Source organism: Petaurus breviceps, unplaced genomic scaffold, assembly GCF_028583685.1.
Source record: "Petaurus breviceps papuanus isolate PSGF00001 unplaced genomic scaffold, PetGlider_PUasm1.0 90897, whole genome shotgun sequence".
NCBI lineage: Eukaryota > Metazoa > Chordata > Mammalia > Diprotodontia > Petauridae > Petaurus > Petaurus breviceps.
In genome coordinates, this window is record NW_027187374.1 from 13,073,671 (window position 1) to 13,099,140 (window position 25,470).

A 25,470-nucleotide genomic window follows, 5' to 3' on the forward strand; every position below is an offset into this window, starting at 1 on the left:
CAAGTCCAACGGGGCATGGAAGATCTTTAAATCCCATAACCCTTACAGCAAGGAAGATAGAAAGGTTCATAGGTCCTAATGGTTCAACCAGAATACAGTCTTCATAAGGTGTAGCAGCAGAGAATATGGTAAGGCTTAGAGGATTTCAGGACAAGTGGAAGGGAAGACAAGCCCCAGCAGGCTTTCATTTTCAGCGAAAGGCTTGTAGTTTTTGACTCCCAGCACACTCAAATGGTATGGATGACCCTGATGCCGTTCTTCCATTCCTTCCCTCACCCCAGTTTTTCTTACCTGGATGAGGTCTGGAGTCCTCTACTCTAATTCCTAAATATCTTGTCCTGGATTACTCGCACCATCTGCCTCCTGAACAGAGCTGGAGGCAGTCACACAACCATGCTGACCAAGTACACTACAAACTTGTTGTCCATCTTCAACTTGGCCCCTCATGACAGCAAGGTAATCCCCCTTCTCCTCCCCACCTAATTCTTACTTCCCACAGAAGCTATTTCAAATCTTCTCTTCTCTCCGAAAGCATCCTATATGACCTTCTACCAACCCCCCACACTTACCCCTTCTCAGTTATCTCTTAATTTTACTGAGAAAATTGAGGCCATTAGTTCCCTTACCTCCTTTTTCTTCATCTCAAAATCCCTTAACATCATCCTTTACTCTCTCCTTTCCTCCAGTCTCTCTGATGATGCAGCCCTTCTTACCAAAGCAAACTCCTCTATCTGTGCCTTTGATACTATGCCCTCCCATCTTTTTTCAGTAGAGTGCAATCTCAATCATCCTTCCTCTATCTCTCAAATCTTCACTTTCCTCCTTAACTACTATTTCGTTTCCACCTGCCTTCAAACAATCCTACATCTCCTACCATCCTCTTACACTATTGTATTGTGGCTCTCTCTCTCTGCTCCCTTTCTCAAATTTCTAGGAGAAAAGCTATTTACAATGATTGTCTCCCCTTCCTCTCTTCTCTCTTTTACAATCTGACTTCTGAACTCACTCAACTGAAACTGCTGTGTCTAAAGTTACCAACAACCTTACAGGTAGAATCAGATGAGATCTTTTCTTGGCAATCATTCTTGCTACACTTGACAGTTCTCCTTCCCTGTCTGACTACTCAGTCTTCTCTGCTTGTCAGCTACGTCATACTCCTTGTGCATGTTCCACTAGGGCCCAAGGGTGGGGAACCTGGGGCCTCAAGGCCACATGTGGCCCTCTAGGTCCTCAAGTGCAGCCCTTTCACTGAATCCAAACTTCACAGAACAAATCCCCAAGGCCATCGGTTCCCTGCCCCTGTACTAGGATGTCCTGGGTAGTCTTCTTCTATCTATATACTGCCCCTCAGGAACCTTTTCAGATGCCATGGACTTAATTAACATCTATGAAGGTGATTTCCAGATCTACATATCCAGTATCACTTCCTTAAGTTTCAGTCTCACATCACCGGCTGATCACTGGATATTTCCAATACGATATCCTAGACATAAACTATGTCCAAAAGAAAAATCACTGCCTTTCCCCCTAACCCCATGAGACCTATAATTTCAACGGACAGGAAAGGTCTCAGATATGTAAAACCAATGTAGATCAATGCCTTCACTTTAACTTACACTCTTTAAAGAACTGCCTACAAGTGGTTAATTTATTTCCTGAAAGGTCTCAGGGTGTAATGGAAATGCAAATCTTCCCTGCCCCTAGGCCCTAGGCCCTCTGATAGGCTTAAGAGCCTCTTCCTTGATTTGAAAATATACTTTGCCCCCTAATAGGCTGAATGTGATCACATGGAGCCTGTGGTAAGAGGCTTGGTTTTCAGGAATGCCCACACTTTGATGCTGTGTAATTGGGCAGTGGGTCAAGAGGGTGGTTACATTCTCTGATCCAGGAGAAGACTATATAATCCCTGATGTGAGACTTTGCTTCAGGGCTCACTTTGAGAAGTGTTGTGTGATCTGACCAGATAAGACTCTGGGTAGCTGTTGAGAGCCCCCCAGCTTTGAAAAACCCAGATTTTGATGCTTCCTTCTCTGGTAACTGGGATTTGGTATGGATGTAATGGTCAAGGCAGTTGGAGGCCTGTCTGCTTGATATGTTTTTTCTGTTTTCTTGTAACTTCTGCTTTGTAACTTCCGTCTGTATTCTCTGAAGTTCGGGGTGCTGAATTTTTCCCCTGAACAAGGTAAATGATATGTTTCATTGATTAAAGTAAGCTTATTAACCCATTTTGAGTTGCTTTCCTTTAGAAAAGCAGATCTAGTCAGAACCCACAAAATAACACAGAAGCTAACCTCCCGCTGAGGACAGCCCAGCAGGCCAGCAGGAATCAGCCAGCAGAGTGCTCTGGGAGCAGAGCCCAGCCCCACACCAAGGCTTTAGCCCCAGGTTGGGCCTGACCAGCCACCAGCTAGAGGGACTCCAGATCAGCAGCAGCTGTGGCCATTTCCAGATTTATCGACACATAGATGCAAAGGACAAAGTGAGAAGCCAGTGCAGTCTGGACTTTGGGACCAGTAAGTGGGAGTTCATGGCTTTTGCCCCCGGGGCAAGAAGCTGCTGAGATGCTGGCACAGCCAGCCAGCGCCCTGTGGCAGCTTCAGCTCCTGGCCTGCAGAGGGTAGGGGGACCAAGCACCAGTCTGAGGGGTAATCACTCTTGCTTTAACCTGCTTGGATCTGGATTACAGTCTAGGGTGGAGGTCCTAGGGTGTGTGTCCAGCTTGCCAGAGAGTGTGGAGACCTCAGACAGGGCACCCATCTAATACCTCCAGCAACTGAGAAAACCCCAGCATATGGGACAAAAGCTCCCCTGTCTGGTGGCAGAGTCCTACTGTGGCAAAAAGCCCAGGGGTCAAGTGACTGAGGGGCGACATGACCAGGCAAAGGAAAAAAAGAAGACAGAAGATTCCAACATTAGACTCCTATTTTGGGGACAAAAAGGAGCAAAGCATGGAACAGGAGGAAAACAGTGAAGTCAGAACTCCTGTACCAAAAGCTTCAAAGGAAAATACAAGCTGGTTACAGGCCATAGGGGGCCTTAAGAAGCAGATAAGAGAAATGGAGGAAAAATTGGGAAGAGAAATGAGAACAATGCAAAAAAAATTACAAAATGAGAGTCAACAGCCTGACTGAGGAAAATAATACCTTAAAAAATAGACTGACTCAAATGGCAAAAGAGGCTCAAAAATGCAATGAGGAGAAGAATGCCTTCAAAAGCTGAATTTGCCAGATGGAAAAAGAATCTCAAAAGCTCACTTGAGGAGAATCATTGCTTCAGAATTAGACTGGAGCAAATGGAAGTTAATGACTTTATGAGAAATCAAGATGTTGTTAAACATATCCAAACAAATGAAAGAATAGAAGGAAATGTGAAATATCTCATGGGAAAAAACCACTGACCTGGAAAATAGATCAAAGAGAGATAACTGAAAAATTATTGGACTACCTGAAAGCCATGACCAAAGTAAAAACCTAGAAATCATCCTCCAAGAAATTCTCAAGGAAAAGTGCCCTGATGTTTAGAACCAGAGGGTAAAACAGAGGTTGAAAGAATCCACCAATCACCTCCTGAAAAAAATCCCAAAAAGAAAACTCCTAGGAATATTATAGCCAGGTTCCAGAATTCCCAGATTAAGGAGAGAATATTACAAGCAGCCAGGAAGAAACAATTTAAATATTGTGGAAACACAATCAGGATAACACAGTATCTGGCAGCTTCCACACTGAGGGATCGAAGGGCTTGGAATATGATATTCTGGAGGGCAAAGGAGCTGGGATTAAAACCAAGAGTCACCTACCCAGCAAAACTGAGAATCATGTTTCAGCGGAAAATATGGTCATTCAGTGGAATAGAAGACTTTCAAGCATTCTTGCTGAAAAAACAGAGTTGAATAGAAAATTTGACATTTAGATACAAGAAGCAAGAGAAGCATGAGAAGGTAAACAGGGAAATGAAATCATAAGAAACTCATCAAAGTTGAACTATTAACATTCCTACATGGAAAAACAATAATAGTAACTTGTGAAACTTTTCTCAGTAGTTGAAGGGAATAAATAAATATATATATATATGTGTGTGTGTGTGTGTGTGTGTGTGTGTGTGCGTCTATATATGAGGGTATATGGGCATATGAATAAAAAAAAAAAAAAGAAAAGAAAAGCAGATCTAAGAACCTGTATTGGCAGCCACCCTGGGGATGCTGGGGTGCTTGCTGCTACACAGGGCTAGTAAGTATCAGAGACAAAGGTGCATTTCTGTCAAAAGCATCACCATTCTTTCAGTCTCTTAGTTTTACAAGCATGGTGTTATCCTCAATTCCTTACTATCTCTTTACTTGACATTAGTTGCTAAATCTAATTGTTCCTACTTCCACAAGATCCCTTACATCTAATCTATATTAATTAGGTGCCTACTGGTTGACTGGTTGCTGTCCTTTCTCAAAGAAGACCAAAATGACTTCACTATATTTAAATCAAGACACAGTGTTTCCAACTGTGGCTGATTAGACCAATACAAGCTTGGAAGGCTCTATAACAGGCTAAATACAAATAGTCCACATGAACTATATGCATTTTCTCTCTACTCATACAGCCAATAATTTAATTCAGGTTCTCTTGCTCCTCAGCTTAGACCAGGGCTTCTTAAACTTTTTCCACTTGGAACTCCTTTTCATATTTTCACAGCACTCATTCATTACTACTGTATAGTCATGACAGCAAGTGCAGTGTAAAGTGTGCACGTCATGTATTTAGAACCAAGGTTGCAGTGAAGTTGTATGATGCAACACAGGCACTCACTGCCAGGAACACCTTGGATTCACTACACATTTGATTTTCAATTTTTTGGTCAATGCACACTCAGAAACCTTTCTACTGTTGCCACATTTTTTCACAACCCCATATGGGGTCATGACCCACAGTTTAAGAAGCACTAGCTTAGGTTAATTCAACATCCTTCTAAGTGGAACTCGCACTCTAATCCATTCTCCCACACAGCTGCCATTTCCAAATACAGAGAGGTACACTTCTTACCCCCCTACTCAAACATCTAGGGGCTTCCCAATCAACTGTAACATCTTCTGTTTTCCTCATAAAGCCTTTCACAACCTAGCCCTAACCTAATTTTCTTAATCATTATACATTCTTTCCCCTTCCTACATTCTACAATACAGTCAAAATGGCCTTCCTAACAGAGTACACCATATTTCTCATCTTCATGACTTTGCAATGGCAATTCCTTCATGACTGGAATTAAATTCATGCTTACCTCTGACTTACAGAATCCTTCTTTTCTTTCAAGATACAGCTCACTCCTTACCTTCTATGTGAAATCTTTCCTAATTAACTCCTAGAACCCTCCTTCCTTATATTTAACTACCTTGAATCTGATATGTACATATTGAGTCTGCATATTCTTTCTCCTTCAGTAAAATTTAAGTTCCTTGAGAGTAGGTTTTCTTTATATTTTTATCTCCAGGATCTCAAAAATCATAAGCATTTAATAAATACTTGTTGGTTGAATGAAAAGAGTACTAGTTCTTCCTGCCTCTGACACTTAGTAATTATGGAACCTTGGGCAAATTAAAAGTCTCTGAGCCTTTGTTCCTTCTTCTGTGAAAGAGGGGTTGGGTGAAAAGGTCCATAAAGACTCTTCCAGCTCTAGATCTATGATAAGATCTCAAGTAATACCTCCTGAGTAGAATATAAGTTGCTTGAAAACAGACTTGCATATGTTTGTATCTGAGGTACCTATAACACAGAAGGCACTTTTAAAAAGCTTTCTGATTGTTCATTATGTGAGTAGGTCTACTGGTTAATAGTGCATTATATCTATCCAGAGTAGGAAGAGTATCTCTAAATGGGCCAATTAGTTTGTGATAGGTACTGACAGTGCTAAGAGTCATGTTGGTTGTTCAGCTGGTTAAATCACGTCCAAAACCTATGGCACAATCATTTTTAATCTGTGAACCTATTAACACTGAAATTCTGGTACAATAGACATCAATGTTATGTTTCATTTTCTTCTAACTATAGCACCATCCCATGAAGGTGGCCCATATAGTATTATCTTTTTCATGCTTCAAAAGGTATATACTAGTTTTCTTATGGGCAAGACAGTAGAAACACCTGAGTTCAAATCTAGCATAAAATACTTCCTAGCTGTATGACCCTGGAGGAGTTACTTAATCTGTTTGCCTTAATATCTTCATCTTTAACATGGAGATAATTATAGCACCTACTTCCCAAGGCTGTTGTGGGGATCAAATGAGATAATAACTGCAAGGCACTTAGAAGTGTAGCTAACACTTTTGTTGTTCAGTCCTGTCTGATTCTTTGTGACCCCATAGCACACCAATGTCCATCCATGGGATTTTCTTGGAAAAGATACTAGAGTGGTTTGCCACTTTCTTTTCCAGTGGATTAAGGCAAACAGAGGTTAAGTGACTTGCCCATGATCACACACAGATAGTAACTAAGGTTGGATTTGAACTCAGGTTTTCTTGACTCATGGCCCAGCTCCCTATTCACTTAGTACTACCTAAGTAGCTCTGGCTAGACTCTGCTGGCCCATTATGGAGCTGCACTGCAGGAGTTTAATAAATGTTGACTGACTCTGAACGACAGTACTATACAACATCTAATAAAATGAAATTCATAAGGTATAACACCTTTTTTTTAAAAAATCAACTACAGAAGGACAAGAAGAGGGAGCTATTTTGAAAAAGATTCCTAGGCTTTATTAGACTACAAGCTCAATGAATTAGCAGTGTAATATACAGCAGGCAAAAAAGATAATGTGATTCATGGCTGAATTAAGAGGAGAACAGTTTCCAGGAATAAGAAAGAACTTTTTTTTTTTCTGACTTCTGTCTCTTTCATCTGTCATACTGTCTCACATTTTGAGTACCAAGGTTTCAGAAAGACAATGAAGAGCTGAAGACTGTCCAGAAGAGGGCAGTCAGAAGGGTAAAAGGCATTTTGTCAAAAGAACTGAGGGCCCCAGAGATGTTTAGCCTAGAAAATAACAAACTAATTATCTATCTTCAAGTATATGAAGAACTAGCTTGTGGAAGAGAAATTAGAATGGTGCTATATGGCCCTAAACTGGGAAAAACTAGTAACAATAGGCAGAGATTAGGAAGAGGCAACAAATTTGCTAATAGGTTTGATAATAAGAGAAAATAGGTCTTTTTAAAAGTAGAAGTGTACTAGGTGTTCAAGCTGAACCATGTCAGGTGTGCTTTGGTGGGAACTAGAACTAGACAGTCACTGAGGTTCCTTCCATTTCTAAAATTCTGTGGCTCTTCCCCCTGTTAAAAGCATATTTCCTCTTCACTTCAGCCTCTTAAGAGAATGCCTCACTTCCTTTAAAAGTGACAGCTCCTACAAGAGACCTTTTCTGATTCTCACCTTGTAAGTAGCTAACACTTCCTCCTATAGTATTATGTATCTAACTTATACAAGCACATATTCCCCCCCCCCCTTATTGAGAGAATTATCTCCTTTAGAGAAGTGACTTTCATTTGTTTCTACTGTGCCTACCTCAATGTTTGGCAACTAGTAGGTTCTTAAAACTGATTGGTGCTCTTTTCCTCACTGTAATGTGAATAATTCACAGTATAAAACACTCTTAATCTCTTTGTTGTACCAAGGTAATCAATTCCAACCCAAACAGGCTTGAAACCAATACTCTAAATCATGTTGCTAGTAACAACTACAGAAAGGTCAATCAGGATGTAATTGAGATGCCAAAGAACCAAAAGCCCTCACCTCTAAACCAGGAATTGTGCTACCCATTAACTGCCTTTAGTCATTAATAATATAGTATACAGGGGCGGCCAGGTAGCACATCGAGTAAGAGCACCGGCTCCAGTGTCGAGATGACCTGGGGATCGAATCCAGGCTCAGACACTTAGCACCACACCCAGAAATAACTGGCCGTGTAACCCTGAGCAAGTTACTTAACCCCAATTGCTTTAAATAATAATAATAATATAGTAGGCAAAACAGGAAGCATTGCCTGGGTCAGTTTGATACTAAGTTACACAATAAAGGAAACACACACATGGATGGAAAGAAAAGGGACGGGGGGGGGGGGGGGGGGGAGAGTAAATTATATATCCAAATGCAAGGTTGGTCTCCTTGATTTCATAGTACTTACTACTAAGAAATAAGACCCATGACAGGAATATGGCTTTGGAAGAGTATACTTTATTCAAATGGGTAACTAGGTGGTGTAATAGAATGTAGAGCCCAGAGTCAGGAAGATCTGAGTTCAAATCCAACCTTAGACACTTGTTTGTTTCAGTTTCCTCATCTGTAAAATGAGTTGAAGAAGGAAATGGCAAACCACTTCAGTATCTTTCCCAAGAAAACCCCAAACGGGGTCATAAAGAGTTAGACGTAACTAAAAATGACCAAACAACTTTATTTAAAAAGAATAGAAACAAGAAATAAAATAGAATAGAAACAAAAAAACTATTTGGTAAGCCCAAGAACCTTCAGAAATATAAGGGTCCCCTTCAGAAAACAAGCCCTCCTTCATGCCACCCCTCAGGGCATTATCCAGGGGAGCAACCCTGGCCCTACCACCAATGCAACTGCCACAGCCACCAACCACCACCACCAGCTGCCTCCAATTAAGGTGGAAAAAAAAACTAGAAGAGAGGCAACAAGGTGCCCTGAGGGAAAAACAAGAGAGAACACTCGCAAGGAAGGCCAAACCAGTGCTAGCATCAATGCCTTTCAGATCCCAGTACAGACAACCCAGGAACCTGTGCTCATTACCAACCCATTCCCAGACACCTACTCCTGTTTCTAGTTTGATTCTCCATAAATATTAAGAAGGAAAATAACTTTTAATAGAACAGGGATCCAGCTTCACTATCATTATCAAATGCCATGGATGGGCAGGTAAGACCAAGAGCCCCAGAAACAGAAATGTCCATAAGATCACTGGCTATGCCTCCAACCCAACTCCTATACCCATCAATCAATGAGGCAAGCAACCCTTGTGGAAAAGTGATCTGGCAACAGCTTGGTTAGGTAATGCAGTCCCAAATTAACCACACTGAACAAAAACCCAGATAAGAAAGTTCTTCCCAACCAAGTCCTTATTGTTACCACCAAATATTTCAACATCAGAAACGGATATGGTATTATCAATGAAAATGATGCTAAAGAAGATCCATTGTCATATGCTTTGCTATTGCACCAAGTGCCACTCACCTATAGCTGAATCCTCTTATATGTATTGTGTCCCACATTAGAAAGTGAGGCCCTTGGGAGCAGGATCAATCTTGTTTTCCTATTTGTATCAGCATAGCTTATCACAGTATACTGTACATAGTATGTCATTAAGAAATTTTTTTTAATTCCTTCATAATAAAATGAACAAAGTTCAATTTAACAAAGTCCAATGAGAAAAAGAATCGTAAGGAACATTTAGGAAAAGGTCAATATCGAAATATAAACAAAAGCGACACAGATAATTAGAATTGGGAGTACTAGGTACCAGACGTAAGGTTGATGATATCGAACACAAAGCATTCAAAAAAGTCTTACATAGTAGATAAAGGGAACTTAAATTATCTGGACACCTGCAAAAAATTTTCCCTCTACCAAAATCACAGAAACCTATAACTTAGTGATTCACCTTCAAGATTTCATTATTTAATAACTGGAAGAAATCAAACAAGATATTTTACAAATATAGAGAATTTTATTCAATTGAAAATCTGCAAAAATAAAATTAGAAAATAAAGAGCAGGAAAATATTTGCATCAAAAATCACCAATAAATTAATACCATATATATGTATGTGTATATATATATAAATTAAATACAATATCCAATGCCAAGAGTGATCCTAAATAAAGAACAGAAAGAACTTTCAAAATAAGAATTATAAACCATTTTGACCATGTGAAAAAAAGGCCATATCAGAAACAAAGAAAATGAAATTTCAAACACCTCACAAAATGAAAATTGGCAAAGATAACCAAAATATGGGAGGCAATGTTGGAAGGGCCATGGGGAAATAGAGATACTAATATACTATTAGCAAAACTATTAAGTAGTCAGACTATGTATGCTTATTTGAAATTATGCAAGAAAAGTGACTAGCCTATTCTATAGCCTTTGACTAAGGAATCCCACTAGTAGTCATATTACTGCAATGAAATCAAACACAGACACAAATGTCCAACATGGAGCAAAATATTAATTGAAGTGCTATTTTTATAATAAGAAACTGGAAACAGAACAGGTACCCAATGATAGGGGAAAACACTTATAAAGCAATGCTACATGAATATAATGAAGTTATTATAGCCCAATTAGAAAAGACAAATGAGAAATTCCAAAAACAAAGGAAAAAATATATGAAATGATGCAGGAGAAAAAAATATGACTACAGTAATGTAAATGAAATGAATACTTAAGGGGGGCAGAGCCAAGATAACAAAGTAGATGCACGACCTTCCCACAGCTCCTGCTTCCACCTTCCCCAATCCACATAAAAAGGGGAATCTAAACAAACTTTGGAGCTGCAGAACCCACAAAATGACACAGAGAAGCTAACCTCCCACTGAGGACAGCCCAGCAGGCCCCAGCAGGAATCAGCCAGCACAGTGCTCTGGGAGGAGAGCCCAGCCCCACACCAAGGCTTTAGCCCCAGGGCGGGCCTGACCAGCCACCAGCTGAAGGGACTCCAGATCAGCAGCAGCTGTGGCCATTTCCAGATTTATCCACACATAGATGCAAAGGACAAGGTGAGAGGCCAGTGCAGTCTGGACTTTGGGACGAGTAAGTGGGAGGGCATGGCCTTTGCCCCCCGGGGCGAGAAGCCCCTGAGACGCTGGAGCAGCCACCCAGCTTCAGCTCCTGGCCTGCAAAGTGCAGGGGGACCAAACGCCAGTCTGAGGGGTAATCGCTCTTGCTTTAACCTCCTTGGATCTGGATTGCAGTCTAGGGTGGAGGTCCTAGGGTGTGTGTCCAGCTTGCCAGAGAGTGAGGAGACCTAAGACAGGGCACCCATCTAATACCTCCAGCAACTGAGAAAACCCTGTCTGGTGGCAGAGTCCTACTGTGGCAAAAAGCCCAGGGGTCAAGTGACTGAGGGGCGACATGACCAGGCAAAGGAAACAAAGAAGACAGAAAATTCCAACATTAGACTCCTATTTTGGGGACAAAAAGGAGCAAAGCATGGAACAGGAGGAAAACAGTGAAGTCAGAACTCCCGTACCAAAAGCTTCAAAGGAAAATACAAGCTGGTTACAGGCCATACAGGACCTTAAGAAGCAGATAAGAGAAGTGGAGGAAAAATTGGTAAGAGAAATGAGAACAATGCAAAAAAATTACGAAATGAGAGTCAACAGCCTGACTGAGGAAAATAATACCTTAAAAAATAGACTGACTCAAATGGCAAAAGAGGCTCAAAAAGGCAATGAGGAGAAGAATGCCTTAAAAAGCCAAATTTGCCAGATGGAAAAAGAATATCAAAAGCTCACTGAGGAGAATCATTGCTTCAGAATTAGATTGGAGCAAATGGAAGTTAATGACTTTATGAGAAATCAAGATGCTGTTAAACAGATCAAAACAAATGAACGAATAGAAGGCAATGTGAAATATCTCATGGGAAAAACCACTGACCTGGAAAATAGATCCAGGAGAGATAATGGAAAAATTATTGTACTACCTGAAAACCATAACCAAAGTAAGAATCTAGAAATCATCCTCCAGGAAGTTCTCAAAGAAAACTGCCCTGATGTTTTAGTACCAGAGGGCAAAATAGAGGTTGAAAGAATCCACCAATCACCTCCTGAAAAAGGTCCCCAAAAGAAAACTCCTAGGAATATTGTAGCCAGGTTCTGGAATTCTCAGATTAAGGAGAGAATATTACAAGCAGCCAGGAGGAAACAATTTAATATTGTGGAAACACAATCAGGATAACCGAGGATCTGGTAGCTTCTACACTGAGGGATAGAAGGGCTTGGAATATGATATTCCGGAGGGCAAAGGAGCTGGGATTAAAACCCAGCAAGACTATCATGTTTCAGGGGAAAATACGGTTATTCAGTGGAATAGAGGACTTCCAAGCATTCTTGCTGAAAACACCAGAGTTGAATAGAAAATTTGACATCCAGATACAAGAAGCAAGAGAAGCATGAGAAAGTAAACAGGGAAAAGAAATCATAAGGAACTTATCAAAGTTGAACTATTAACATTCCTACATGGAAAAACAATAATTGTAACTTATGAAACTTTTCTCAGTAGTTGAAGGGAATAGAAATATACATATGTCTATATATGAGGGTATATGGGGATATAAATTCATATGTGAATTGTGTATATATGTTTACAGGTATACATAGATAGAGGGCACAGGACCAACTTAATAGGAAGGGATAATACTTATAAGGTGAAATTAAGAGATGATAGAGGAATATAATGAGAGGAGATGGGGAAAGACAGATTGGGGTAAACTATCTCATACAGAAGAGGCAAGGGAAAATGGTTACAATGGAGGGGAAGAATAGGAAGGCAAAAGGGAATGGGTCAACCTTATTCTCATTGAATTGGGCTTGAGGAGGGAATGAAATACACACTAAATAGGGTATCTCACCCTACAGGAGAGTAGGGGGGAAGGGGATGAGAGAGGGGATGATGGAAGGGAGGGCAGGCTGGGGGGGAGGGAAGTTGGAAGCAACCACTTTTGAAAAGGGACAGGATCAAAGTAGAGAACAGAACAAGTGGGAGGTGGGATAGGAGGGAGGGAAATATAGTCAGTCTTTTACAATATTTCTACTATGTTATTGTTTTGCATTAGCTACACATGTACAATCTATACTGAACTGCTTATCTTCCCAATAAGGGTGGATGACAAGGAAGGAAGGGAATGAATCTGGCATTGAAAGTTTTAAAATCAAATATTCAAATATATATGTGTATATATATATATATATATATGTGTGTGTGTGTGTGTGTGTGTGTGTATGTATATACATATGTATATGTGTGTATATATATATACTATTACTAATACCATCTTACATGTAATTGGGAAATAAGATATACAGGCACTGAGGCTTAGAGATCCACTGGCAAAGTCGAAAGGGGTATGGGAGAAAATATGGGAGAGAGCAGATTGAAGGAGGGGATATCCTGTGGGACTGCTATTTTGGGGCGGTGGGTAGGGGAAAAATGGGGAGAAAATTTGTAACTCAAAATCTGGCGGAAATGAATGATGTAAATCAGAAGCTAATAAAGCATTTTAAAAAAATAAATCATCTTGTGAAAGAAAAAAAAGAAATGAATACTTAAAGGTAATCAAAGTACTTAAATAAACTGCCATTGAAAGTCAGACTCTAAAATAGCTAATAGAACATGCTTTCCATTCAGAAGATTTCAGAGAAGCAGAGGATTATTAGGATATAGTATACACTGTTAGATGTCATCACTACTTTTGGTGTTTTTTTTTAACTGTTTTTCTTTGTCACATGGGACGTTTCAATTCAATAACAGGGAAAGCGTTGAAATAGGTATAGGGGAAGGTAACTGGGTGAAAGACATGGGAGGACACAAATAAAAAACTTTATAGGACAAATAAAAAGGTTATAAAGGAGCCCAGGTCTCCCAGATAAACCCCTGAGAAGGGCCCCAAAAAAATCTATGATGAAGAAAACAAAACAAAAGAAAAAAAGAAGCCCCCCCCATCCAGAACAGGTCAGAACCACACAAAAGGGAGCCAGCAGAGACTAGGATATTGGTCATATTAGAGAGGCCACTTCAAATTCCAATAAAGATGTCAGAAGATACAAAAGCTGAAGGAGGGCCCATAAAAGGGAAATCCGCCCAAACTCTGGTTTAATGAGCTGGAATTCAAGGATGGGCTTCCACAACTGAATCCAATGTTCTGGCCTCTACTGTTTATCCTAAGCCAGTTGGTGTACTCAACAGGGTAGATTAGATCCCTAGTCAGTACAAGTTCTAATCAAAGAGGACCTTAATTCAAATACCAACTGTGGCCTTTTAGAACAGAAGCAAAGGACAAAGCCAGTCCCCACAGGTCAGTGTACAGGGAGACAGGGCTTACCTATGTTCTTCTGGGAACATGAAGAGATGCAATAGCCAGGGCAGTTCCAGAGGTCAGAGACCAGTCTATTCCCCAACATGTGATAGGGTCACAACAGGGAAAAGAATCAACTTCCTCCTGACTGGACATTGTGCAAAGGAAGAGGAGAGAGAAAACAGAGAAGGCCAGAACTCTCACAGCACCACCAAGCGACTGAGAAATCCAAGGAGTGAGGCAAAGGATGGGGCCTGCTACCACAAACATCATCTAGAACACCAGTGGCATCCAAAATAGCTTCATCCAGAATCTATAGGGGATAAGACCGAACGAGGTCTACACAAACCATTCAAGAGTTAAGTATCAAAGGGAACTGACCAAAACACAAAGGCTCAATGAGAGAAGTATGACTGGAAATATGAGTAAACAGAAGAAAATACTGAACATTGAAAACATTAAACAAAATGAAGGAATATTATGACTTAAGAGAAGTCAAAGAAGTTTTTAAAGAGCACAACAACACAACTATAAATAAAACCTCAGAAGAAAAAAAGGGGGTGGCTTATCAACAAGGACTATAAAAGTCACTGGAGAAGCAAGAAATGAAAAAAAATTGTGAGAGAAGTGATAAGAGGGGGCAGAAGATAGATATGAGATATCAAAGGTACACATAAAGGGGGTAACAATGACAAAAAGGGCCACCTCTTCTTCAGCGACTGGAATAAAGCAAGAGATGACAAAATATATTATTGTTTTATTTTTTTAAAACACTGCAAACCACAAGCAGAACAATCCAAAACCTTATTCTTGACAAGGAGGAACTGAATGCCAGAATGAAAATGATTAAAACCTTGAGAGTGACCACTGAATATTAAAATTTGCAAGATGAAAAGAAAGTCAGAAATAGTTTGATGTGCACCTTGAATTTTAATAAAACAGATTTCATAGGTTTCAGAAAAAAAGTTAAGGAAGGATCCTATTGCTTGATTTTACAGGGAAAGTCGGCCAAGGAATGATGCTAAGTAGCTTTCAAGAACAAATTCTGACAACACAAAGAAAAGCCACTCTAAGGTGAAAGAAAAGGGAAAGCTACCTAAAAAGATCAATGTTGTTATACAGAAAACTGAACAAACATTTTGGCTAATTTTAAAAGACATGTATAGAAAATAAAACAAGAAAAGGTAGTAGGATGAAAATAAAAACATATTACCAGGAATGGAAAAACTCAAGAGATCAGCTGAAGATAATTAAGGACCATAAAGGGCCTTTTTAGGATGTAACAGGCAGATTCATTGCCCAGGGTGGATAGAACAATGATGACTAACAAAGAAAAAATACAATTTCTGGATTTATATTTTATTGCTATAATTTCTAAGGATTATTTTTAGATGGGGAGCAGCTAGGAGGTGCAGTGAATAGAGCACTGGACCTGTAGTCAGGAGGACCTGAGTTCAAATAGGGTCTCAGACACTTAACACACTTACTAGCCGTGTGACTTTGGGCAAGTCACTTAACCCCAATTGCCCTCTAAAAAGCAAACCCCCACCCAAAGAAAAAAAGAATTATTTTTAGATGAAAAAGAAAAAATGGCTAATAAAATATCTGAGACCTGGGATAAGGAAGGCAATAGTAAGATGGCACCTGCCTGCTCTTATTATTATGTCAACTGGTACAGGTGAACCTCATTGGCAGACATTAAATAAACTGGTAAAAACTTGGAACCAAAGAAAAGCTTTGGGAAAACATCACCCTCAAATTTCTGCAGAGGAAGGAAGACCATGAATACAGAATACTGCATCAGTCCTTTTTTATGTTTTGTTAATTTTGCTAAATCTTGCCCACTTTTTTGTTCTTTATTTTAACTAATAGCACTTTTATAGGGAATGCAGAGAGGGATACAATGGAAAATGCAGTTTATGAAACAATGGAAGATATAAATAAAAAGAAGTTTTAAAAGAACCTTCAGATGCAAATATGGATGCACTAAGTGACCTTTGAATGCCCATGGAGAACAGAAGTGCTAAGTAGCATGATGTGTCCAACAAAAATAGACTTGGAGTCAGGAAGAAAGAGATTCAAATACACAATCAAAACACTGTATGAGCACAGTGCTAATGTGTAACTGAATATATTTTTGCATGGAAGAGAAAGGAAGTGGAGGAAGGGAGAAGCAGGGACATAACCAAAACAGACAGAACTGTGCAGAGAAAGAAGGAAAATGGTAAAATACAGAAAGAGTCAAAAATAAGGAAAATGACCACATTTGCTATTATAGGAGTTAGTCTTTATCTTTTTAAAGATGAAGCTCAATAAAAGATTAATTTGCAAAACATTAAATATATTTATGATCTCATACTAAAGAGAATACATGTTTCTCTACCCTTCACATCTGGATTATTACATTCAGTTGTGGGTACCACATTTTAAGGACACTGATAAGTGGAAAGGTGTTCACAAAAGAGCTACCGGCATGGTGAAGTATCTGAGAATTAAATCATGAGGGCTACTTAAAGAAAGCTGGGTTATTTAACCTAGAGAAGATTGAACATAATACCTGACTTCAAAATATAAAAGGCTGGGGCGGCCAGGTAGCACAGCAAGTAAGAGCACCGGCTCCAGTGTTGAGAAGACCTGGAGATAGAATCCCGGGCTCAGACACTTAGCACCCACCCAGAAACACCTGGCCGTGTAACCTTGAGCAAGTTACTTAACCCCAATTGCTTAGGAGCGGCCAGGTGGCTCAGCAAGTAAGAGTACCGGCTCCAGTGTTGGGACAACCTGGAGATCGAATCCTGGGCTCGGACACTCAGCACCACACCCAGAAATAACTGGCCGTGTAACCTTGAGCAAGTTACTTAACTCTGATTGCTTAAAAAAAAAAAAAAAAAAATATATATATATATATATATATATATATATATATATATATATATATAAAAGGCTGCCACATTAGGAATTCTACTTGAACTCAGATGGAAATATTAGGAACAACAAGTAGAATTTTTAAAGAAGCAGATTTAGCTTTGATGTAACGAAAAACTTCTAGATAAAATTATATAAAACTAAACTGGGAAGTAGTAAGTTCCCCTTTGCTAGAGGTCTTCAAGCAAAGACTAGCTGTTGGCTATGCTGTAAAAGAGATTCTAGTTCAGGTATGGGTTGAGGTATTCTATGATAAGCTTAGCTCTGGCAGTAAATACCTGCAGAGTAAACAGTGCCGCAGCCTGAAGTATTAAATTACTTGTATAGAACATAAAGTTGAAGATCTCTAATAATCAATGATGAAGTTATCAGCATGAGACTTTGCTAAGATGTAGTAAGATTCCTGTTAAATCAGGTGTATCTAGATCCTAAAGAAAATTCCTAATGAAATTTACCACCTGAGATTACCTACAGTAAACATCATAGTGATAGTACAAATAGTTAAGTGCTAGCAAAAGTGAAGGATGGTGTTCAAGTTAAAGGGTTGATGAGGGGAATCATTATGATGGTGCAGCAGGAAGGACAGTGAAGTACACAGCACATGCCCCAACTCCTCCAAAATAATCTAGGTTCACAGAGCTTCTTAAACTTTTTCCACTCATGACCCCTACAGTACTTCTTAAACCCCATATGGTGTATCAAACCACAGTTTAAGAAGCACTAAAACCAGCCATACTGAGTCCTGATGGGAAAATTTTAAGAAAAACATCATGTGTCATTTTTCCTGCCCAAGTTAGAATAAGGAAGTGGCAGAGAACTCTTCACACACTGTGGACTGGCTCTAGCCAAGATCACAGAGCTGAGGACATTAGCACAGGAAGAGGCTGTGAACCATAGTAAGAAGAGATCTTTGACCCATATAGAGCATCCCTCATGGAGGATGCAGGAAAAGGTGCCAACTGGTAGCTATATTAGTCACTACCCAGCGCTAGGTCACCAATTCAAGGACAACTGAGTAGGAGGATCTGTGCCCAAGGGTAGCATTCTGAGAAAAAGAGCAGTTGCAGGCACTAGGCAGTATACAACTAAGGAAGAAGTTCAAAAGAAGCAACAGTGGTATGGCTCAGACTTCAGGAGCAGAACAGGGTTTCAGCTTAAACTTGTAGCCCAGGCTGCAGAGGAATAACCAGAGCAAGGATCCCATACCCAAGGAGAGTGTGGGAAGTACCAGAAAGCTCGCTTAAAGGAAGTTACAAAGGAACGGTTGGGTGGCGCAGTGAATAGAGCACCAGCCCTGGAGTCAGGAGGACTTGAGTTCAAATCCGGCCTCAGTCACTTAACATAAAAAACTAGCCATGTGACCTTGGGCAAGTCACTTAACCCCAATTGCCCTACTTTCCCCCCTCCAAAAAAAGAAGGGAGGGAGGGAGGGAGGGAGGGAGGGAGGGAGGGAGGAAGGAAGGAAGGAAGGAAGGAAGGAAGGAAGGAAGGAAGGAAGGAAGGAAGGAAGGAAGGAAGGAAGGAAGGAAGGAAGGAAGGAAGGAGTTCTGTCACTCTGAACCAGTTGAGCTTCCCAGCTGGCTAAAAGAGACTGAATCTATCAGAAGAAGACTTTCGTTGCTCTAGATTAAAATATTTTGGTAGCAATGAAAGCTTAAAGGTCTCTATCATGAGCAGTCCCCGAGATCCTGGCACATCTTTCCTAAGAATTCTGGTCAAATCTATGCCCAAGATGTGCTTTTCTTTGAGGATGCAATACCCCAAGAATACAACAGTAGAATCATCCAAGAATTTCACTTAAAAAGTGCCGACCCCAGAGTCGGGAGGACCTGAGTTCGGTTCAGGCCTCAGACACAACACAAAAAAACCAGCCGTGTAGTCTCAGGCAAGTTACTTAACCCCAAATGCCCTCCAAAAAAGGCAAAAAAAAAAAAAAAGTGCACAAGTCCGGTCCTAATACCAAGCTCAAAGTCAGGAAGAAGGCTATGAGATTAAGCAAAATATAAACAAATCTCACCACTAAAAGGTAGTTATGACAACAGAGAAGCTCAAGACAGAAACTCAGAAAAAAATACTCAAAATATCTACAAGCAAAGCCTCAAGGAAAGGGACAAAAAGAAAACCCAGCTTGAGCCACAATCTCAACTAGAATTCCTAGAAAAGAAGAAACAACCAAAGAAAAGAGTAAGAGTCAAAAGAAATGTTTTTATAAATTAAATGACAGCACTAAAAATAATAATGAAAAAGAAATGACAATTATAGTGGAAAGAATTACAAAGGGAATTAACAACTTGGTACAAGAAGGCAAAAATCTTGATCAAGCAGCAAACTCCTTGAATATGAAAATGCACCAAATAGAAGACAATGAATCCATGATTAGACAATAAGAATCTAGGAGATAAGGAGGGAGCTAAGAGTAAGACCAGTACTTTAAAGGGTATTCAGGGAAGTATTGTGATCACAGAGGAGCCAGGTCTCATTGAGCTCCAGAAGATGTAAAGAGCTGAAAAGAAATAAGTTTAAAATGAAATAAATGTGTTAATTATGTTATTCCAAGGGACATCAGTGGAAGGGAAGGGGAGGGATGAAATTAAAAGAATTAAAGAGAGTCCAAGTGGGGATAGGTAATAGAGTTTGTACTACAGGAGAAAGGGGTTCATTATCACTGAGATGAAAAAAGTGTGAGAGTGGGAATATCCATTTAAGAATGAATACATCTAGCATGTGTAATGGAGATAAGCTAAAAGCATGTCTAATAAGATAGGAGGTGAAACAAGGAAGTCACTATCACCCCTCTTATTCAATTTGAATTCAACTAGAAATGTTAGCTGTAGCAATAAGAGAAGAAAAAGAAATTGAAGGAATCAGATTAAGCAAAGAAAAGTCTAAGCTATCACTCTTTGCAGATGATATGATGATATACTTAGAGAAAATGGAAGAATCAAGTAACAAACAACTTGAGACAATAAATAAATTTGGCAAATTTGCAGGATATAAAATAAATCTATATAAATCCTCAGCATTCCTATATATTTCTAACAAAGTCCAACAGCAAGAAATAGAAAGAGAAATTCTATGTAAAGTTACTATAGACATCATAAAATATTTGGGAATCTACCTGCCAAAACAAACTCAGGAACTATACAAACACAATTACAAAACACTTTTCACATGAATAAAGTCAGATGTAAATAATTGGAAAAACATCAGTTGCTCATGGCTAGGTCAAGTTAATATAATAAAAATGACAATTTTACACAAATTAATTTACCTATTTAGTGCCATTCATAGCAATCTACCAAAAAATTATTTTGTAGAGCTAGAAAAAAACGGTAACAAAATTCATCTAGAAAAACAAAAGGTCCAGGATATCAAGTGAATTAATGAAAAGAAATGCTAGGGAAGGTGGCCTAGCCAGCCATACCAGATTTTAAATTGTATTATATAGCAGCAATCATCAAAACTACTTGGTACTGACTAAGGAACAGAGCAGTGGATGAGTGCAACAGATTAGGCAAGACAGCAGTCAATGACTACAGTAATCTAGTGTTTGATAAACCCAAAGACCCCAGCTTTTGGGATAAGGATTCACCTAACTGACAAACACTGCCGGGGGAAACTGGAAAATAGTATGGCAGCAACTGGCCATAGACCAATATCTTATACCATATACCAAAATCAAGTCTAAATGGGTGCATGATCTAGATATAAAGGCTGATACTGTAAGCAATCTGGGAGAGCGAGGAATAGCTTACTTGTCAGATTTATGAAATAGGGAAGAATTTATGTCCAAACAAGAGATAGAGAGCATTATGAAATACAAAATGGATAACTTTGATTACATTAAACTGAAAAGTTTTTGTACGAATAAGGCCAATGTAACCAAAATTAGGAGGGAAGTGAAAAATTGGGAAAGAATTTTTATAATCGGTGTCTCTGATAAAGGCCTCATTGCTAAGATATACACAAAACTGAGTCAAATTTATAAGGATACAAAACTCATTTCTCAATTGATAAATGGTCAAAGGATAAGAACAGACAGTTTTCAGAGGAAGAAATTAAAGATATCTATAAGCATATGAAAAATGCTCTAAATCACTATTGATTAGAGAAATGCAAATCTAAACAACTGAGGTTCCATATTCAGCAGTCAGATTGGCTAACAAGACAACAGAGGAAAATGATAAATGCTGGAGTGGATGTGGAAAAATTGGAACACTAATGCACTGTTGGTGGAGTTCTGAACTTATTCAACCATTCTGGAGAGCAAATTGGAAAGATGCCCAAAGGGTTATAAAAATGTGCATACCCTGTGACCCAGCAATACCACTTCTAGGGCTGTATGCTAAAGAGGTCATATAAGTGGAAGGAGGATCCGTATGTACAAAAATATTTATAGCAACTCTTTTTGTGGTAGCAAAGAATTGGAAATCAAGGGGATGCTCATCAATTGGGAAATGGCTAAACAAGTTGTGGTATATGAATGTAATGGAATACTACTGTACTATAAGAAATGAGGAGCAGACGAACTTCATAATAACCTGGAGAGACTATATAAACTGATGCTGAATGAGGAAAGCAGAACCAGGAGAACTTTATATGGAATTACAGACATTGTATCTGTGATGACTAACTGATAGACTAGGCTCCTCTTAGCAATGCAAGGTTATAAGACAACTCCTAAAGACTCATGATAGAAAAGGCTATCCACATCCAGAGAAAAAAACTACAGAGTCTGAATGCAGACTGAAGCAAACTACTTGCTCTCTCTCTCTTTTGTGTTTTGTTTTGTTCATTCTTTCTCACTGCTTATAACTCTTCTTTACAACTTGACTAATGTTTAATGCGAAAGTATTTGTAGAACCTGTATTGGACTGCATGAGGCATGGGAAGGGAGTGTTGGGGGAGGAGGAGAAAATCTGGAGCTCAAGGGATTATGGAATTGAATGATGTGAAACTAAAAGCAAATAAATTTTTTAAAAAAGAATGAGTACAGGCAGAATATCAGTGGTTGAAGAGAACTCTGTTGAAGGGAACAGGTGAATAAGCTGACCATCTATTACTCCTTGAATGGTGTAAACATTTATTAAACTCCAAATACAATCACTATACTGTGTGCAGTTACTATTAAGATGAAAAACAGGAGTCTCTGCCCTTCAAATAAGGTGCTAATTAAGAAAAGATAGAAATGACCCAAGTGCCCAACAACTGAAGAATAACTGAAGCATATTACATCAATGTTATGAACTGCTGCAATACAATTTAAAAACACAAATGAGGGTTATGGAACTTAACTAAACAATCTGGAATGAAAAAAGCACAACAGTAAGATTGGTACATGCACTGAAACTATGTAAAAAGGAAAATTTATACAAATACAGAAATGAACGTGGAAAAAGTAAGGGAAGGAGTGACCAACAACCTGTTATAGATACTTGCATGTCAGCTATTCATTTAAACATACACACACACACTTTATATTTTTTTGCTAAAATTCCATGGTAGAATTTTTTTTACAAGAAAAAGACTTGCCTTTAAAATACATGATAAAAAGTGCCTATTGTTCATTAGTACTGGCATTCAACATGCATTTTTAAAATGATATGAGATGAAAAACTTTTCTGCATGTGAAAGAACAAAAAAAGTATTGTATGAAACCAACTCATGAATGTTGTTCAATTTCTTATTAGTTTTGAAAATGGTAGCTTCATCATGTTATACTGGAAATTATTAGATTAAAATTAATAAAGTTTTTAGAATTTAAAAAACTATTTTTTTGATCTGTAACTACATTTGTATAGTAGCAAACCAAAATACCTCAGTTTTAGCCTAGTTAAACAATAAAACTTTGGGGCAAACTTCAGCCTGTGGCAAAAAGCTTAAATTAAATGAAAATGTAATGGAAATGCAGAGACAATCTTACCTGTACTCACTGTTACAAATAATATTAATATATGAATAAATTTAAAGTGGAAAATTTCAACAAAATAAATCTTTGTTTTCAAGGAAACTTTTTCTAGGTGATAAAAAAAACTTGTCAACCAAATTTATACCAAGTACACTAACCAAACAACTTTTTGTGAGATATAAAGATAACAACATATACCTGTTGTGTGCTGCAAACCAAATATCAGAAAATCCTGATTAAAAGTTGGGAAACTTTTACTAACAACGAAATTCACCATAAGATTCCTTTAAAAATTGAACTCCCTTGGGCAGCTAGGTGGCACAGTGAGTAAAGTGCCGGCCCCAGAGTCAGGAGCACCTGAATTTGGTTCTGCCCTCAGACACTTAACACCCACACACCCACACACCCACACACCCACACACACACACACACACACCCACACACACACACACACACACACACACACACACACACACACACACACACAAAACTAGCTGTGTAACCTTGGGCAAGTTACTTAACCCCAATTGCCCTCCAAAAAGCAAAAAATCAAAACAAAACTTGAACTCCCTTGTATCATTTATATATGATTCAGTTTATAATATCAGATTAACTATCTTTTAAAACAAAGTAAACTTGCTGATCATATTAATTTGTTAAAATATTATCAGAGTAAAAAATATAATTGCTATCCTTTTGGCAGAAATACAATATTCCAAGGCCATACCAACAAGAGCAATCTATTCAAAATGTGTGTACATATGATATTTCTTTTGAGGTTAACTGACCATGTTTTTAAATAGCAGTTTATAAATGCTGTCAGGTTAAAAATTGTCAGTGATTCAAATATAGCTGAACCACTCCAACTCAAAAGTAAATCAACATCTGTTTAATTTTAGAGTTTGTAGAAATCCCAACAGCTAATCAACATTTAAAAAAAATTAACTACATCTGGAAGCAGTAGGAACTCAGGTACTGACATGACAACCTGAAGAGAACAGTTGGTTGGTTGGCTGTTGTCCTTCATTCTCAGAGGACCAAAATGATATCACTACATTGGAATCAAGGTACAGTGTGTCCAACTACAGCTGATCAGACCAATATGAGTTTGTAAGGCTTTACCACAAGTTGGGCACAAATAACCCACATGAACATTTGGAGTGGAGATGGCTCTAAATTTGAACATCTCATTTCTTTTCACCTCCTGCAAGTTTGCTTCACTCACTGAGCACAGCACCATCTACAAGGCAGACATGCCATATGGTACATAAATAATAGCTCCCCTTCTGGAGAATGGTGAAGTGAACACAAAACCAACACAACCAACCACTAATCATTCTTCTCCTGACAGCTAATTATTAAATATTTAATCTATAAAAGTTAAAATATCAGTAGTAAATTAAATCCTGAAATTAAGGATATTCAATTATATTGAAAAAGTTCAGCATGGAGAAATAAACTATAACTTTTTCATGGCTAGAATAAGCCCTTTTCATTTTAAAAGATACCTTTTTTCAAGTCATCTAATGGTTACTTACATTTAACTGTTCTAATTATGTTCATTTTATTATTCAGATAATTTGGTTACTTATTAGTCATGCTAATTATGCTTATGAGATAATATGGTTACTATAGAAAAGGAAAACATTTCTGCTGGATCTTTTAAAACCACTAGGATATTTTTCCCTAACCAAACACTAACTTCCTCCTACTAACAGGGTTATTGTGAGAATCAAATGAGATAATATATTTGTAAACCCTTACAGAAATGTAAATTATCACATTATATTTAATGCTGAACTAAGCTTTGAATATCATAGTTGCCCAAAAAACAAATCTCAACATTTAAACTTTCTTCTTGACAAAGCCTGTTATCTAATAACTCCCACTGTCTTTAATCATAACGTTACCCCATCCTCAAGAAATTTCATTAATTCCCACACTCACTCAGATAACCACGGTCAAACTGTAGTTGAAAATTTTAATCACCTGTATGCATCGTCTTCTTTCAACTCTCATATCATCCTGATGGGGTGGGGGAAGGGAGGGAAGAGTCCAGCAGCAAAACTACAAACACTGTGTGAAGAAAAATAAATTATGATAAGAGATAATGATACAAGACAATTATTCTTATCAAGGACCATCTAAGGTAAATACAGTACTCCATAACTAAATATGAAAACAAAATTATTTTAAGCTTTGAAAATTTTCTTACTTTTACTTGTACTTGCAATCAAATTTTTCTATGACTTTTACATAATATAATGTCAACCTTCTCTAAAACATAAATATTCCTCAGCCATCAGGGATAAACAATAAAAAGGAAAATAAATTTTAAACAGCTAAAATATAAGAAAAATAACCATCACAACCTGTTTATATTATTTTATTATCCTATGGTATTTAAGCTAAGAGATTATTTTATAAAACTCTTCATTCAATCCACCAATAACTGAGATTAAATAGCAATGAATTATATTATTTTCAAACATGAACCTTTACCAAGACAAGAAAAAGGGCAAAGAAAATAGAGATTAGAAGGAAAATTGTATCAAAATAGGAAAAAGTAA

At 38.3% G+C, this 25,470-nt stretch overlaps 1 protein-coding gene across 4 annotated transcripts in view; it reads right to left on the reverse strand.

Moving 5' to 3' along the window:
- The window catches only part of DYRK1A (dual specificity tyrosine phosphorylation regulated kinase 1A), a 231,499-nt gene that overhangs the window by 130,220 nt on the left and 75,809 nt on the right, over positions 1-25,470 (reverse strand). For all 4 annotated transcript variants that reach the window (XM_069075024.1, XM_069075021.1, XM_069075023.1 and 1 more), the window contains one exon: positions 24,890-24,976. In XM_069075024.1, the coding sequence (XP_068931125.1) occupies positions 24,890-24,899 (10 nt within the window). In that variant the 5' untranslated portion in view covers positions 24,900-24,976. The remainder of the gene's footprint in view (positions 1-24,889; positions 24,977-25,470) is intronic.